Below are 19,137 nucleotides of genomic sequence, written 5' to 3'. Positions count from 1 at the left end.
TATCCATTGCTGCCTATGCTTCTACAGTACTCTGTCTTGGTGCTTTAGTGAATGCTACTGATACAAATGGCATCTATTAATAATGTATACCTTATTTAGATTTTGACTTTTCCTATCAAGTATTAAATAACTGAAGTTGTATGTTTTTGTGAAAATTTAATTACAACTGGTTTTGGAGCTCATTTTCTCCTCTGGGAGAAAGACCTTTAGACCTTTTCCTCCTCAAGAAGGTTTGAACTCTCTAGACATCAAGGACTGATAAGAGGATGAGGTGCGTACACAGGGAATCACAGTAGTAAGTTCCGATACTACAGACACAGGCTTTGCCCGTGAGGCACATGATGATGAATACCACATGGATGGTACCAAAGAATTTATTGTAAATGTAGTGGCAAATACACTGAGAATAGCTATCATTAAAAAGAAATTAGAAAATTACACATGTTTAAAGTATGTGCTTTTTTCCACCACCTCTATATTAGGACTAGTACCAACATTTTAAGTACTGAAATACTTAATGGGATGGTCCATTTTCACATCATTTCATGACTCTCTCAAAGCAGCTGATCATGAATTGCAGTTTCAATTATTATTCTCTGTTTTTATCAATTCAGTAATGATCTGGAGAATCTTGTCATCTGGATGGAAGAAGAAAAAACCAATGAATAAATTCGGCACCGACTAATTTTTCAGTGTATACACATGTAAACCACAGGTATACTTCATTAAAAGATTCTTTTAAATTAGAATACAGAGTTAACACCAGCAATATTCACTTACAAAACTAGAGATGCCTCTATTATTTCTTAAAAATTCTATTCAGACAGTAAATTTCCTTCTTCACCTAGCTCAAGTCTACTTTTTGACTCATCCATGTACTTCAGAATTAGCCAGGATGCCAACAGTACGGGCAAGGAATAAAGCACTCTTTATCTGTTTTTCCATGTTTAGTTCAAAGGAAATAAAAAAATTTACCAGGGAAGTGCTCTACGAGAAGTGTGGATGGCACAGTGACAGACCTCTCTACACAACAAAGGAATCAAACACCAATTAACTGGACAAACAGACTAAATAGGGGCTACATTATTTGTTAGAGGTTTTAACAGCTGCCTCTGCTTTTAATCAGTTGGCCTGATATTGTGACTTCATAACTACTTTCTGAATAGTTGTAATTATCAGGACTCCCAAGACTGAAATTCTTATCTTATTAGACACTTCAATGAGAAAATGGTCTATGTTTCAATGACTGGAATGGAGAATTTTGATAACTGGGCCCATGGCCTGACACTCAGGCTCTTGGAGGCTATAGTGGCATTAAAAAAAAAGGAGTGAGGGAAGAAAGTTCACTGGCTGCAAGGTGAACATGACAGGTCTAGAAAGAACTATGATTTTTAGTCTGAGAACAGTATAGTAAAAGAAAATAAAAGACCAACTTCAGTTACTTCTTTTTCAAAAGCTTGGTGTCCCTTAGATCCCAACTTCTCTTACTCTAAAGTCCAGAAAGAGAGGACACTAAGGTACTTCATCCTCCCTGAAGTTAAAAATACATGCCTCATCAGAGGGCAGGTTCCACTTTTCCTGTTATGGCAAAGAGAAACATTGAGAGCATTTTAAAATTGATTTTTCTTAATTTAAAAGTTGAGGTTCAACCTGTCCTTAATATAATGTATTTTTTGTTTGTTTTAGGCTGTGTTGTAGTATACAGAGTTCCTCAAGAGAAGAGCCCACTTCTCTTAATATGTCAAGACCTGATTTAAGTTTCCAGCAGTTCAGGAAAACTAACAGTTAAGTGCTTATTCATTCACCTTCAGTTATGGAAATTAACATGAAGTATGAGACTTCAGGGCAGTAGCACTAGACCAGTAGCTCCCCAACTTGCCTACCTACTAGAATTAATTGGGATATTTGTTAAATATAATCACACTGAACAAACTGATCAATTCTTATCATTAAAATCAAGAAAATCAAACTGATGTGATGCAATGGGAAGGATATAGCACCAACCAAAAAATATTCTTTTCCTAAAAACCAGATTCTAATCAAGTCATTAGATATAACTACTAGTTTTCAGGAAATATAGAGAATGTGTATGTATGTTAGTTGCTCAGTCACGTCCAACTCTTTGTGACCCCATGGACTGTAGCCCACTAGGCTCCTCTATCTGTGGAATTCTCCAGGCAAGACGACTGGAGTGGGCTGCCATGCCCTTCTCCAGGGGATCTTCCCGACCAAGGGATCAAACCCAGGTTTGAGGAAATATAGCGAACAGAGAAACATTAAATCAAAGCATGAAGATGCAACTGCCCAAATCCTAAACGTAAGAAATTCTATCAGAAAAACAACCTAGTTTATTAAAAATAATTGCATTTAAAAATGGGGATGGTAGTACAGGGGAAGTGTTACAGATGAAAGGATTATAAAATAGCAATATGGCCATAGGCCTCTCCCATAGGGGAGATTCAGTATGCCTGAGGTAGGTCTTTGGACCATATATATATAACTACAAGGATAACTGATGATTTGGTAAGTCTGGGAAACACTATACCAGACTACCCTGGAGGAGGGCATGGCAACCCACTCCAATATTCTTGCCTGGAGAATCTCCATGGACAGAGCACCCCTGGTGGGTTACAGTCCACGGGGCCGCAGAGTTGGACACGACTGAGTAACTAAGCACAGCAAAGCACATAGCAGACTAAGTGGCAACTCAGGTGTCCACTGGAGATTTCTGTTGAAGGATTACAGACTAACAGCTCTACATTTGGGAGACTGGTAGAGAAAACATATTGAGAACCTCAGAGAAAGTTTCTCTTTCTTAGGGTCAAACACTTACTTTCAAGAGACATCTTAGGGTTTTCAAGTTTTTTTCTTAAAACAGAATCAATGAGAACTCGTAGCTGCTTGAAAATGACAGCTATCTTAACAGGTGCCTGTTGAGAGATGACAAATTGAACGTTAATCCCAGGGAGTATGAATGTGTTTAAAAAAAATCAAGGTAAGCATATATGCCTTACAATATGCTTTAACACATATTGACTTAAATATAAAATGTTATGGGGAAAATAAATTACCTTCTGCAGCTAAGAGACATAAACTTCAATTTCCTTAAGTACCCATAAACTTGATACTTCTTTCCAGAATAAAGCAACCATTTTGCAATTGTTTTCTTCTCTTGTATCAACTCTATGGGAGTGAAGACTATAGTTTTGTTTTTGTGCTTTTTGATTTTATTGCTCAAAAATGCTTCATTTTTTAATTTAGCTTTTTGACTTTGTGCTTGTGCTGTCAACATTTTCACAACAATCTGCTCCTCTATAAGGAAAGCATGCTTGTCCTGTCGTGGACACATTTAGCACACATGGAAACATCACAGGCCCAGCTGATGGTGTTTTTTCATTTTAGACAACCTCATAAGAACTTTAGGTCTCTCAGCATGAACTCCTTGAAGTCGGCCTGAGCACAGCCCACATGTGGATTCTGGTGCTTTCCCAACCTTCTTGGTATAAAGGTAAACAATTCCATTACCAGGGATTCAGGACAGCCTGGTTTTGTTGAGGCTGGACCATCCTGAATGCCTCTAGATATCGTCCCCGGAAGAGGAAGAAAGAGGGCTACAGGTTTTAAAATGGAATTTTTAAAATAGCTTTACTGAGGAATAACTTATAGATCATAAAATGTACTCACTGTGTAAACTCAATGATTTTTAATGCACTTATAGAGTTGTACAGCCATCACCACAATCCAGTTACAGAACACTACCACCATCTCCCCTCTTTGTGAGAAGTGCACATATTTTTAAAACTGCCTTTAAAATTTACATCTCCAGTCTTAGACAAACAGCTATCATAGTATATCAGAGCAGAATGTATTAGAGTTGCTTAAAGTGGTCAATGTTGATAAGCTACAGAGAAATAAACTTATTGTTGGTAGCACTGGTTGGTCTAATTTTTCCAGAGGAGAATTTTAACAGTATGAATTAAATGAATTTGTGTCTTTTTATAGGTGGCATGATATAGCAGAAGGAGCACAAGTTTGAGGATCATATAGTTCTAGGTTTAAACCTTGCTCTACCATTAACAATCCATGTAAGCTATTTAACTCTCACTCAGCTTAAGTGCCCTGTCAATAGAAAATCATCTAACAAGGTTGTTAGGGTATTAAATTAGGATGATCCATGTAAAGTTAACGACTGAAGTCCACCACATGGCAAATCATTATTACTGACAATAAATGTAATATGCAATTAGGAATATAGTTTGATTTTAAAATTGAACAGATTTAAAACCATACAGGCAAGATAAAATATGGACATCTTCTATGTAAGTCAAACCATAGGAAGACATTACGCAAACTCCAATAAAATTTAAAAAAAAAAAAAAATCTACCTCAATGGTACTGTCAGTAAAATTTTAAGATCAGTTGTAGCATGTACCTGAAAATAGATCCAGCCATCAACAGAGATAAGGCGTTCCCGGTGCTGAACTTCTATATCACCACCAAAAAGTAAAACTGGAAAAGGGGTTATTAGGGTAGTTTCCCTCAAATACACTCGGGCATATCGTATCTGCATTAAAAAAAAAAACAAACAAAAAACCAACACTTAACAGCCTAAAAAAATAAAAAATTCACTGTCTGTTTCATGTAAGCATTTTTCTACAATTTGCTACTATTTTAAACTGGTTTATAAAGCTACATGTCTACATTATGTTGCACAATCTCTTTTATAATAATCACAGTCACCACCTGTGTATTTATACTATTATAAGGATTTCAAACATTAATTGTAAGGCTGAATTGTATACCTTGAACATAAAGTATGAATAAGCAGTGTTATGCTAATACTGTTAAATAATTAGTGGAAAGATAAAATTAAGTTTCAAAGTGTCTGGTTTCTACAGCAAGGTTCAGCAATGACCATTAGTCAGGAATTTGTCTTGTTTTACATGTTTTAAGTTTGCTGATAAGCTGGGAATTACTCAAGCCAATGCTTGAAATTATGGATCTTTATTAATTTAATGAGCTATGATTCAAAAGGTTGACTGTTTTAATCTACAAACATTTGCTATTAAGTTATCTTAGGTTGCATTGTGTCTCAGACTGTTGTAACATCATGTTTAGTTCTATCCCATTCCATATTCCCCTTATTTGGAGATGTGGAAAAAAGACATGTTTATATTTTTGTTGAGAAACCATGAACATCTTGATTTCAAATATGAACAAACATGAATAGCTCAGTTTAAGAATCAAATATAGTATTTGGTGGGCATCCAAATTTGTTATGACTGACTTCTAGAATAATGTCCCGAATACTGGAATTAGAGAATGAGCACTTTACCTTCTCCTGGTATAAAAGCCATCCATAAATCTGCAAATCTCGATTTACTGAGGATGGATGTACTTGTGCTTTGCCTTGGGCTGTCTCCACAATGCAAGCCAATTTCTCTGTAATATCAACTGATTTTGTATAGATTATCTTCCCCACGTTGTCATACAGTCCAGCAGTAAGTACAGCTTTAAGAAGGGCAATTTCTTGGAAGGAAAGGGTCTGTGTGGCTCTGTTTCCTTCGAAGCTATTAGAAGTTGCGGATGATAAAAATCCTGCTGCTTTAACCAACTTGATTAACTCCTGCTTTACATCCTAGATTGGTTTGTTAAAAAGAGACACGATCATAATCAATTTTAAAGAAGCTGCCAAACAACCTTGTACTTTGTATTACTGTTTCCTATCAAAATGGACAGGATTCCAAAAAGCTAAAAAGAGAATTACCACATGATCTAGCAATCTCACTCCCGGGCATAAATCCAGAAAAAAATGAAAAGACTAATTCAAAAAGATACATGAACTCCAACGTTCATAGATGTTTACAATAGCCAAGACATGGAAGAAACCCAAATGTCCATCAACAGACAAATGGAGAAAGATGATAATACACACACACACACACACACACAATGGGATATTATTCAGCACAAAAAAGAATGAATTTTTGCCTTTTGCTACAAAGTGGATGGACCTGGAAGGCATTATGCTAAGTGAAATAAGTCAGACAGACAAAGAAAAATACTATATGTTATCATTGATATGTGGACTCTAAACAAAAATAAAATTAGTGAATATAACACAAAAAAGAAACACAAACATAGAGAACACATTAGTGGCTACCAGTAGGGAGAGGGAAGGAGTGAGGGGCAAGGTAGGGGTAGGTGGCTGAGAGGTACAATCTACTATGTGTAAACTAATTAAGTTACAAGGATATGTTGCCAGCACATGGAATATACCCAATAAAACCCAATATTCTGTAGTTAACTATAATGGACTACAATCTTTAAAATTTGTGAATCACTATGTATATACCTGAAATTAATATCATAAACCAACTACATGCCAATTAAAAAAACTTACGGAATTTAGCATGCTAAAATGTTTCATTTCTAACCTTATTATAAATATTAACATTTGTCAATTATTTTCCTAATCCATCATATTACTAAGTAAAACCAGCAGCATGAAGTATATACCTCTGTGCGTTCTTGTTTTGGTTTTTTAATTTTTTTGGCCACATCTCATGGAATGTGGGATCTTAGTTCCCTGCTGCTGCTACTGCTAAGTCACTTCAGTCGTGTCCGACTCTGTGTGACCCATAGATGGCAGCCCACCAGGCTCCCCCGTTCCTGGGATTCTCCAAGCAAGAGTACTGGAGTGGATTGCCATTTCCTTCTCCAATGCATGAAAGTGAAAAGTGAAAGTGAAGTCGCTCAGTCGCGTCTGACCCTCAGTGACCCCATGGACTGCAGCCTTCCAGGCTCCTCCGTCCAGGGGTTTTCCAAGCAAGAGCACTGGAGTGGGGTGCCATTGCCTTCTCCGTTAGTTCCCTGACCAGGGATCAAATCCATGACCCCTGCATTAGAAGCACAGAATGCCGGCCACTGGACCACCAGGGAAGTCCTTGTGCATTATTCTTTGAATAATCCTTTATTAGTTTAGCAAACTCTTTAGATTAGGCATTTCATTAATGTATCAGTTTATTTTCAAGTTTAACACAGCCAATACTTTGAAGAAATGCCTTAATATATTACTATTCCTCAAGTTCCATAAATATATAATAAAACTTATTAAAAGTGAAAAAAAGAAAAAAAAAAAACCCTGCCATTTGCAGCAATGTTGATGGACTAAACAGTATGCTTAGTGAAATAAGGCAGAGAAAGACAAATACTGTATGATATCACTTAACTGTGGAATCTAAAATAAACAAATGTATACAGCCAAACAGAAACAGACTCACAGATATAGAGAACAAAGAAGTGGCTACCATTGGAGGAAGGGAAAGGGGGAGGAGCAAGATAGGGATATGGAATTAAGAGGCACACACAAGTCTGTATAAAACAGGCCACTAGGATATATTGTACATCACAGGGAATTATAGTCAGTATTTTATAATCACTTCTAATGGAGTATAATCTAGAAAAATACTGAATCACTGTGCTGTATGCCTAAAATATTATATTATAAATCAACCATACTTGAATTAACCTATGAATGTCTAATATGTGAAAGCAATAAAAATGTGCCTGAACACATTTTCATCCAGTGTATCTACTTTAACAGTAGCTCTGCTTTCAATAGGTTTACTCAGAAAGGATGGTCACATAGAGACACTGAGGAAGAATTACAGAGGACTCTGATCCTAGACTGCAAGAACCTTCTTCTCTTGTCTCTGGGAAACAATTTCCTAAAGAACTCTGACAATGTTTATTAATGGCAACCATCTAAACTTGTTGCTTAATATCTTTTTCTACCTTTAGTAATGCCAATCAGCTAAAATACCATAGGGAGGATGAGCACTTTTTAAAAAAAATCCAATTTTATTTATTTTTTTGCCTTTTTTTTTAAAAATTGGAGGCTAATTACTTTACATGGGTTTGGGTGGACTCTGGGATTTGGTGATGGACAGGGAGGCCTGGCGTGCTGCAGTTCATGGGGTCGTAGAGTCAGACACGACTGAGCGACTGAACTGAACTGAATTACTTTACAATATTGTGGTGGTTTTTGCCATACATTCATATGAATCAGCCATGGGTGTACATGTGTTCCCCATCCTGAGCCTCCCTCCCACCTCCCGCCCCGTCCCATCCCTAAGGGTCATCCCAGTGCACCAGCCCTGAGCACCCTGTCTCATGCATCGAACCTAGACTGGCGATCTATTTCACATATGATAATATACATGTTTCAGTGCTATTCTCTCAAATCATCCCACCCTTGCCTTCTCCCACAGAGTCCAAAAGTCTGTTCTTTACATCTGTGTCTCTTTTGCTGTCTCACGAATATGAGCATTTTTAAAGTAGACAGGATACAAGTGATTAAAAGATGAAGTTTACATTTAGTATTTCCTTGAGTTTTCTGGTTTGGGACTTCAGGGGCTTCAATTCCAGAAGAAAAATCAGACAGACAGTTGCTGTAATACCACAAGACTGGTAAAGAACTGAAAACCCTGTAGCCTAGGGGAGGTGAAGACAAGGCTGACAGAAGGAAGGAAGTGGGAGGCAACTTGAAGGTCTGGAGGAAGTGGAGTGCAGATAAAGGAGTGGTGCTTATCTCTCCATATCCTGAACCCGAGCCAGACAACCTTTTAAAATATGAGCACAGGTTAGGGGAATTATGTGAGAGGTAAGTTTATTTTCTGAATGCTTTTATAGCACGTCTGCTCTAAACACCATTTCCCTTTAAAGTTGCACTACACTTGAGACATATCAACCAATTTTAATGTGTGGACCTTGTGTGGATCATGATTTGAACTAGCTGTAAAAAAAAAAAAAAATTATGAAAAATCAGGGATATTTACACACTGTATAGTTGACGATATAAACGAATTATTTTTCGAGGCATGATAATGCTAAAGAAAAAAACGAGTCCTATACTTCAGAGATATGTAACAACCTGACATCTGGGATTTGCTTCAAGATAATCTAGAGGCAGACAGTGGATTAAGGGGAGTATTAGTAAACAAGATTGAGCACATGTTGATAATTATGGAAGTGAGAAATGAGTACACAGGAGTTCACTATACTATTGTCACTTTTATGTATAGTTGAAAATTTCCATAATAATTCAAAATAACAACTGATTTTCAGATTTGAGAAAAACTGTAGCATATCCCCAATTCAATTTCATTTTTTTTAAAATGAGAAACTGAGACTAAACCTTCTCCAAGCTTGAGCTGTTGAATAGACAGCTATCCTAATTCCCAAACTAGTGTTATTTCTATGAAATCATGTTGCATCTTTGACCACTTCCTGAATATACTATGATTGTTAAACACTATTTTGGAAGCACGCAGTCTTAACCACTGAACAGCCAAGGAAGTCCCTGTTAAATACTATTCTGAATCACCATGTAATATAGGTTACCTGTTGTGGTAAACAAAACAAAAAAATCACAAATTTATTAATTCAGCAAATGTTTATTAAACACTTACTATGTGTCAAGCACTATCCTAGGCATTTCTTTTCCCAAAATAATCCCACTGGTCCACCATATGACCCTAAATTAAGACAGTTGCATTAAGACTTACCTCTAGGGTTAACAGTGATGTTCTATTAAGAAAGTTCTTCCGGCAATATGCTATTTCAGAACGATAGCCTCCTTCCTGCCGTGCTTTTTTCCACCTACGAAAGAAAAATGACCAAAGTTTAATGTTTCCAAACTCTCACTTTCAGAGGTACTAACCATAGCTTTAATTATATTATAACCATATAAAACGAGGAAGGGCCTTGCCTGTTTTAAGAGCTAGCCAATTTCAACTACAATATAGGTATTTTTTGCTTATGTATAACAGTACATTAATAACTTCAAATATAAGGTAATAGACACATAGTAATACAAAGTACATTGTTCTTAAATTTTAGGATTATAAAAACACAAATCTCTTAAATAATTATACAGATGAAGTAACTAATACTAAATTTAAACCTTTAATGTATCTTTTTAATAAAAGTCAAAGATAAATTTTTTAAATAGTAAATACCCTCAGGTTTGACCTACTGACAAAACCCAGATTATTTCTTTACCCCAGGTATGCATTGTAGATCGTCAGATGATCTGAATCTGCCATGGCCAAGGCTGATTTTGCAAGATCTGCTTCATCTTTTCGACCAATTGGTGTGGTAAAAGGAGACTTCTCTGTCATAACTGCAGCTAATGTTGCCTAACCATAAATAAACAAAAAAATTTAACCTTAAAGAGGTATACACTGAAAGCTGATTTGTATTGTAATAGCAAATCATAAAACAACTGCACTTTCAAGTTGCATGCTTCTTCTTTTGAATTTATTGTGTTCTATAATAGCTAGCATTTTCATTTTAATTAGTTACTTTTAGTTTCATTTATGGAATTTAAAAAATCTATCACTTACTTTTATATCATCTTTGTGAGACAGGGAAGTAATACCAACAAAATCAGGGATTTTAAAAAATGAGTATTTGTGCAAGAGACTGATAGTCTATCACACAGTTAAAAGAAATTCCTTAATCACAGATCAGAGATCTTGACTCTGAGTCTGAATTTCCATTGCCTGCAATGCTCCTTAAATAATTCTTACATAATTTGGACTATATAACAACCCATTTGTTGTTGCTGCAGCTTTTCAGATCAACTATCATGGCAGTAGATATTTCTTGGACTCAACACAATTCTGGTATATATTTCTGATACTAGAAAAAAAAAGACTAGACTAAGTCATACTCTCCCCATTTTGATTTCAAACAGGCTTATTTGTAGTCCCAGAAAAGGCTACAACTTGATAAAGCTGGAATGGCAAAGCAGGCAAGAGATTCAGAGAGAGGCAGAAAGTTTGTTAATTCTGAGATAATTTGAGAAAACGGAATTGCTGGTAATTGCTAGCTCAGAGAAAACCCAGAAAAAGGGAAGGAAGTTTTGATTCTGAAGTGTGGAGTTCAAAACTCTCAATGAATCCATCTACTATATACATATATATATATATATATATATATATATAAAAGTAGGATGTTTGATAGCAGAAGTCTACAAGCCAAAACCCTTTTACAAAATAATACCTACAATACACAAGAGTATATGGGTGAAGATATTTTCTTGTATATAAATATAAAAAGTTAAATATTTAAAAATTCTCATTAAGCATTCAGATTTCCTGGCTTTAATGTTAGTACAGACACCCTATTTAGTCAAAAAAAATTTTCCCAACTTAATACCTCCCCAACCAAAATGCTATTTACAGTGAAGAAGCAGCAGTGTTGCTTGTCTTACCACTGGATCCAGGCAGCCAAAAATGGCGCCAAAAATAAGCATCTTGCCAATCTTCACATTCACAGGCAGAGCTGCAAGGTGTTGGCCCAGTGGAGTCAGTTTAGGCTCATTTAGTTCACAAGCTCCAATTTTTCGGAGTAAATTCATGGCATTGCTGATTACTTGAAGTTGAGGAGGATCTAAAGCTTTAGAGAGGAAATCTTCAGGAGAACCAAGATTGCATTTCTGCAGATTGAAAAAAGTGATAAATTCGGATGTGATCAGAAAAAATTAAAAAAAAAAAAAAAAAAAAAGATGGTCAAACTGGAACTAAATTTAAGTAAAATTTTAAGCAAAGAGATTTTTCCAGTTGCATATTTTTAGTTTCTTCATTCCTGATTTTTATAGAACCAAAAACTGAAGGATATTATAGATCTTTCATACCAGGAAGCCTTTGGTCTAGGTCAGGACTTTTCAAGTCCAGCTCTATTGTTAGTGGGCCCAGATAATTCTTTGTTTTAGGGGACTGTGCTGTTCACTGCAGAGTGTTTAGCAGCATCCCTGGTCTTGACCCACTAGATGTCCACAGCATGGTCTCCCTCTCCCCACAGTTCTGACAGCTAAAAATGTCTCCTGACATTCCAGGCTTTCCCTGGTAAGCAGTATCATCCCCAGTTGAGAACTAGTGGTCTGGGCTATGAGTCTGTATTTTAATTTCTTAAAGTATGAGTGCCTATGGCAGATTTAAAGCACAGTGGGTTACTTACAAAATAGGAGGGAAGGGGGAGTTTATTAGAGCAGAGTAAATAAAATACTTGAAAATCTAGTGCAACAGAAGGTAAGATTAGTTTAGGTCTTCTTTTTCTTTTTTCTAAGAAAGGGGTGGAAAACAAAAGTTCATCTGAATTCCCCTGGGATTACCATAATATGAAGACACAATTCCTCCAAAGGCACGCGCAAGATTTCAGGGACAGAATAGTCCATAAAGCCTTCAAATCTGAAAAATAAGGTAAAATAATCCTAAACACATATTATCAGCAATGCCATGCTGGTTTGTGTGTTTTTAATCTCCAGGCTATGCCATACCTTTCTCTTGTGTACATGCGGAAACAGAAGCCATCTCTGACCCGCCCAGCTCTCCCCTGGCGCTGCAGAGCACTGGCTTTGCTGACAAATGTCTCGACCAAAGAACTCATCTGACTGCTCTCATGGTACCTAGAACAATGTTTTAGGAGATAATATGTAGATAACTGACTTAAATCAAAATCTAAAAAAAAACTGGAAGTATTTGATTCCAAAGTTGAAGATTAATTATGCAGTAAGAATTCTTTGAAAAAGTGAGAAATTCTGCTGTGAACATCACAATTCAAAGCACCTTTCACAAAATACAGTTCAACCCCGAAAACACTTCCTCTAAAGGTACAGTTAAAAAAAATCAGGAGTCTATTTTGTACTGGACAGGCACACTCATTTCCAAATACTGCTTAAGTTTTCTAAGATTAGGAACAATGTATATAGATTAGAATAGACCATGAAGATGGTCTCCCTTATTTGTTAAATATGAACATCAAAACATTTATAAAGCAATAATCTGTTAAAGTTAAATTTATTTAAGTTAAAGTTATCTACTATGCGCCAATTACTGTACTATGTACTTTCAATTTATGAAATTTTAATTTTCCCACTTACATATGAGAATACTGATGATTATAACTGATGTCATATTACTTGCTCAAGATTATAGATCAGAGATTTATAATCTAACTCTGATTCTAAAACCCATGCTTTTTTATAATCCCACAAATAATGTGTTTGTAAAACTATTTTACAAACTAACTGATAAGAATTTAAGTCTGAACATTTTCTCAGCACTTTCCTATCAGGAGCAGTACACTGATATTACTTATGGGAAAACCGATGACATGAATTTTGACGTTTACTCTCAGACATTTTAAACTTCCCTACAGCTTCTCTGAGACCTTTTGTTTTGGATAGAATTAGGACATTTGAGATGTTCCCCATATGATTCTGAGATCTAGTGCTTGTTTTGGCAGTACATGTACTGACTTGAATGGTTCTGTGATGTCTCCTAGCAATTCAAGAGTCCCAAGCCCTTTTCAGGTTAAATATGTTTTGATTTGGGAGGAAAATGCAAACTTACTTATTTTCTTTCGTTCTTCCAGTATCAATCACAAATACAACATCTGGAATAGTGATACCTGTCTCTGCAATATTTGTTGCCAAAACAATCTGAAAACATAAAGCCAAAACATTTAGGTAACAACCTTTAGCAATGTGCCATCACTTACAAATTCTTTAGTTTAGCCAATGCATTTTAAAAAGTGAATTTCAATTATTCTTTATAAAAATTCACAATCTAATTGCTATTACTGTGTAACTTAAATTTGCTCTAATTAATTTTATTACCTCAGCTTATTAATTAAACTTACAGATTCTTATTCCAACAGAAATACTGTTAGTCCCTTAATTCTAGTCAGTCATCTTAAAAATGATACACATAGAATGGGAAAGTGGGTCAGAGAATGGAGACTGCTCAGCAGAAACTTTACAATTATTAGGGAATACTTTCTTTAGTAAGAAGAACTGGTGGGTTGTTGCCCTGGCTCTGCTACTTATTAGCTTTGTGACCTGGGTAAGTTATTTTACCTCTCTGGTCTCAAATTAGGAGGTAGAAATACATGATTTCTTAGGTCCCTTTCTAGCTCAAAAATTCTTAATGGTGATGGCTGAAGAGCCCATCTTCTTGTGTGTTTTTTTTTCTTCTGTTGAGTCTCTGGAGGTGAAACATTTAGGAAACTCTAGGTCAGTTCACTATGTTATCACTCTAACTCAATACTGAATGCTTGCTTTTCTTATCCTTCATCCTAGGAAAGAGAACCCAGATTATTAAGACTTAGATAGGACCTAGGTGATCAAAGTGTTTAGACGTGGTGGAATTCTTTTCTTCAGACAAAATCTTCCAGAGAAGCCCAAATGTTACAGATCAGAGCATAACCTATGAACCCCTGGATTTTTCAGAGCAGTTAGAAAATCATAAATTTAATTCAACCGCTTTTAAAGATGAGAAAGTAAGGCTGAGTAGGTTGCCAAAGGCCACAGACATGGCAGCAGCTTCGGGACAAGAATCTGAGAAACTTTTTTTGCCAAGTAACTCTTCATTCAGAATCCTGAACAGAGGAGACAATGAAAATACCTTAAGATTGTTTCCTAACCTAATGTTCTCTGTGTTGCAAAAATGATCAGAGATGAATAGACTATAGAGAACAGGATCCTCCCAGGATTCAAGTAGCTTCTGACATCAAACATCCTTTGTGTTCTCTTCTTGAAGGAAGAGTAGTGACTTTTTCTTCTCAAAAGTAACAATAATGCCATGTTTTTAAACTACCACTCCTCTAAAGTTATTGATAACACATAATATAAACACCTAACATAATATAAATTGAATTTTAATATTTGGTTCACTTTTGATGATATTAGATTGCAGAGCATCTGGAGTCTGCCATGTGCTATAAGGCACTTAATAACTGTCTTTGATGATAGTCATTTTCATGAACTGTTCTCAGGTGGATCACATATAAATTTGATGTACTGAGTTTTACCTTCCTGACTCCTTGAGGAGGAAGTGTGAATGCTGCAGCTTGATCTTGAGTTGAAAGAATAGAATGCAGAGCTATCACTTTATATCTGAAAGTTAAAATCATAGTTCTTAGCAAGAGTTTCTCTTTAGAAGACACTGCAAAGAATAACAAAATTTATTTGCAAATAGGAAGCAATTTAAAAATTTATTATGAAAAATTTTAAACACACACAAAAGTTCTGAGAATAATATATATATACTCATTGATGAGAAAAAATTTAATATAAATTATATGAATGTAGGGTTTAAAGAATTAAAAAAAAACATATTCTAATGCCAAAGTGATAATGATAACAGCAGTAATAAACTATATCAAAACAGACACAGTAAAGAGCCAATTCAGTCTGTATGGATGATAAACTGCAATGCTGTTGGGGTTTCGCACCATCCCATGGGGAGGGGAGTCACCATCTTATTCTTAACTACAAGTTTCCCTCTGCTAAATCATATTAAGAAAATAAAACAAATGTAGAAAAAGTACCTAAATTTTTAGTAGATAAAATGCTATAACAGAAAGTTAAAATAAGAATTGCTTTGTCATGGACAATTTTAACTAAAAGTGAAAAGACTCTGAAAGCTCTGATCAAGAATTTTAATGTTCAAAACGCTGCTCTATTCTAAAACTACCAGGAATATAATGAAGATCTGTAGTTACCGTTCTGAAAAAAATCTTCTGTCAGTTGATAAGAGATCATACAACTGCTGAATATGAGCAAGGCCTGGTAAAAAGATCAGTACTGCTCCTTCAACATTTTTGAACTGAGGACTTCTGTCTGAAATTTTTTGAAAGATACAATATTCAAAAATAAGAAATAGCATATAAAATATTAATAAAACATCTCCAGTTAGTAGAAAAGTTTTATCAAAACAAATGGAGACACATTAGAAATAGGTACATACCTAAATATATAAGAAGTTCCAAAATGAGGTCCAGGTTGATTTTATGAGGATTCATGTAGAAAATAGCATGCTGAGTGCGACTGCTATACTTTTGGTAAAATGGATTTAAATCAGCACTTGTTCCAGTCTGAACTGGGATGTATTCCTAAAAGAAACATAATCAGAAAAACTTAAACAAAAATATGAAGTAAAGACAAGGAAAAAATGAGCCACTTGCATTTATTTAACTCTATATTTTTCTGTCACCATTATTTCATTAAAATATAGCAAGAATACAATTTTTAACAGTATTAAAGTATGATAAAATTTCATCTCTACCCTATTAATTTCATCCAGCCCCCTTAAGTACAGCAAAACTTTTTAATCTTGGCATGTAAACACTTAAAGAAATGAAGAAAAACAGAATAATGGCTGCATTGTTCCATGGCAACTGAAAAGCAGGCAGGCCAAGAGGTCGTGATAACTTTATTAAGTAATTTACACCTGCCTCATTCATTCTAGATTCTACTTTGGTTGCTGAGTTCCAACCATCTCCTTTGAAATACTACCTTTAATTTTTTGAAGTCTTTCTTTAGTTTCTAATCTCTGTTTCTACAGTTTTAAGAAAAGATTTTAGTTTTTGCTTCCTTGATTTATCTGCTTACTTAAAAGATAAACTAACTGTAAATCTGTCCGTTAGATGAATGAAATAATGTAGATACAGTGAAAATATGTAAATAGTACCACTGGTCAAAATGCAGGATAGCATAGCTTTTGTGATATTCCTAAAATTATGTCATTCAAACTAAACTAACTCTCTATGAAGAACTGTGCTTCCCTGGATGGCTCATGCCAGCACAAAGGCTCCTAAGAAAACCAGTGGCAGGGATCTAGGCTGTGGGCCTGCCCCAGTCTATTTAAGGTGTTGAGATAAAGCAAATATCATAAACCAAAGAGTAAGTAAAACAGTAAGAGAGTCAGTAAAACAAAGATTAAAGAAATGATCTTTAAAATTTGCTCATAATCATATCTGTTATTCCTCTAACAAAATGTATTTGAATGCACTGTGCCAGCCGCATGACTTTAAAACTCATACAGTAGTGTGTGCCTTGGATATCATCATCAGATGTCTTTTAAAACGTTTTTTTCTTACCTGATACTTTTTTATTCCCCCTGCTTTGGTTGTAACATTAATGGTTATTTCTTCTTCCTCCTCCAGAAATTTCTGACAATATTCTGAGTCTTTCTCCAGTACAAAGCCTGTTTCCTCTATTATATCTTCAAGATGAAAAACCTGCACAGATGAAGGCATATAAAGAGTGAACTCAAATTCATTTCAGTAAATATCATCTTAAAGAGACAAGGGATTGCTAGCTTCCTGAATGTTACCACATGCTAATTAGAATATTATGAAAAAAATTTTTTTCTGCATTATTTGGGAATGAAGAACTTGCCTGATATAGATGGATCTGTCCCTACGTAGTTCCAGGACAAAGTACATTATGGTGTATAGTTTTTACATGTGAAAATCAATTTAAAGATTCTTTATCAGCTGAACCAAAAGGGCAAACATTAAGAACAGAAGAAAGCGTCAAAGACAAATCCCCCTCAATTTGAGGGATGGGTGGAAAGCTCAGTTCAGTCGCATCCAATTCTTTGTGACCCCATGGACTGCAGTATGCCAGAATTCCCTGTCCATCACCAACTCCTGAAGCTTACTCAAACTCATGTCCCTTGAGTCGGTGATGCCATCCAACCATCTCATCCTCTGTTGTCCCATTCTCCTCCCGCCTTCAGTCTTACCCAGCATCAGGGTCTTTTCCAATGAGTCAGTTCTTCACATCAGGTGGACAAAGTGTTGGAATTTCAGCTTCAGCATCAGTCCTTCCAATTAATATTCAGGACTGATTTCCTTTAGGATGGACTGGTTGGATCTCCTTGCAGTCCAAGGGACTCTCAAGAGTCTTCTCCAACACCACAGTTCAAAATCATCAATTCTTTGGAGCTCAGCCTTCTTTATACTCCAACTCTCATATCCAACTTCCACATGGGTGGAAAAGCAGTTCCTTATTGTTAGGCAGTGACCCCAATCTGGATGTAGATTTGGCTTTGCTATAGAACCGTGTTGTATGCTGTGTACCTCTGAGGTATGTCATTCAGCACAATCCTCCTTCCAGTCCACCCATGCTTAGTCAAGGCAGCTCAGCTATCTGATTCCAAGGCCAGCTCCAGGTCCTCTCTTGGCTTGCATTACCTTAGGAATAGTTCTAGGCTCAGACTTACGGGGGAGAAGACAATGGCAACCAACTCCAGTACTCTTGCCTGGAAAATCCCATGGACAGAGGAGCCTGGTAGGCTGCAGTCCATGGGGTCGCTAAGAGTTGGACACGACTGAGCGACTTCCCTTTCACTTTTCACTTCCATGCATTGGAGAAGGAAGTGGCAACCCACTCCAGGGTTCTTGCCTGGAGGATCCCAGGGACGGGGGAGCCTGATGGGCTGCCGTTTGTGGGGTCGCACAGAGTCAGACACGAATGAAGCAATTTAGCAGCAGCAGCAGCAGCAGCAAACTTAAGGGCCTATCTTCTGGGGACACTCACTGGTGGGAATGTAGTTTCTGTTTACATAGGCGTTATTAAAAAAACTTACCTCAACAGGATAACTTCTTCCTGAAATTCTCAGAATAGGGCAGTGTGTGAAATAGGTAGAAAACTTTTCACTGTCTACAGTGGCACTCATGAGAATCAAATGTAAATCAGAACGTTTCTGTAAAATTTCCTTCAAGATAATTAGTAGGAAGTCTGACTGGACACTTCTCTCATGAACCTAGTATAAAAGGAATAAAAAAAAAATGGTCATATATAAGGTCTGTGTGTGTTATTTGCTCAGTCGTGTTCAACTGTTTGCAACCCCATGGGCTATAGCCCACCAGGCTCCTCTGTCCATGGAATTCTCCAGGCAAAAATACTGGAGGGGTTGCCATTTCCTTCTCCAGGGAATCTTTCCAACCAAAGGATCATACTCAGGTCTCCTGCATTGCAGGCAGATTCTTTAACATCTGAGCCACCAGGGAAGCCCTTACATAAGAAAGTCTAGTAAGAAGTTAAAACAATCAGACCTTCAAATCTACTAAAAGTTAATCAATATTTACATACAGTCAATACACAGAGAAGGTAAGAGAAGTTGTGTTTCAAATGAGGTAGATCTTCCAAATTGAAAATAAAGTCACCCTCTTTAAAACTGAAGTCAGTAAAAATCAGCATATAATGAAATAGATTAGCTATGATATTAAGACTCTACCTTAGGAGATAGTCTGTAACTGTTCAGCTGGTAAGATTAA

The 19,137-nt window shown here is 36.1% G+C and overlaps 1 protein-coding gene across 1 annotated transcript in view; it reads right to left on the bottom strand.

Moving 5' to 3' along the window:
- Positions 1-402: 402 nt before the first annotated feature.
- Positions 403-19,137, bottom strand: part of DHX29 (DExH-box helicase 29) — a 45,638-nt gene continuing 26,903 nt past the window's right edge. Inside the window, exons 13-27 of the mRNA XM_052658987.1 lie at positions 18,447-18,623; positions 16,951-17,091; positions 15,819-15,963; positions 15,574-15,691; positions 14,881-14,965; positions 13,422-13,510; positions 12,347-12,475; positions 12,182-12,257; positions 11,282-11,506; positions 10,066-10,202; positions 9,570-9,663; positions 5,336-5,638; positions 4,433-4,564; positions 2,834-2,930; positions 403-638 (exon numbers count right to left, since the gene is read on the bottom strand). Of these exons, the coding sequence (XP_052514947.1) occupies positions 583-638; positions 2,834-2,930; positions 4,433-4,564; positions 5,336-5,638; positions 9,570-9,663; positions 10,066-10,202; positions 11,282-11,506; positions 12,182-12,257; positions 12,347-12,475; positions 13,422-13,510; positions 14,881-14,965; positions 15,574-15,691; positions 15,819-15,963; positions 16,951-17,091; positions 18,447-18,623 (2,004 nt within the window). The 3' untranslated portion in view covers positions 403-582. The remainder of the gene's footprint in view (positions 639-2,833; positions 2,931-4,432; positions 4,565-5,335; positions 5,639-9,569; positions 9,664-10,065; positions 10,203-11,281; positions 11,507-12,181; positions 12,258-12,346; positions 12,476-13,421; positions 13,511-14,880; positions 14,966-15,573; positions 15,692-15,818; positions 15,964-16,950; positions 17,092-18,446; positions 18,624-19,137) is intronic.

Source organism: Budorcas taxicolor, chromosome 20 (genome assembly GCF_023091745.1).
Source record: "Budorcas taxicolor isolate Tak-1 chromosome 20, Takin1.1, whole genome shotgun sequence".
Lineage (NCBI taxonomy): Eukaryota > Metazoa > Chordata > Mammalia > Artiodactyla > Bovidae > Budorcas > Budorcas taxicolor.
This window is presented reverse-complemented; position numbering and strand designations above follow the sequence as displayed.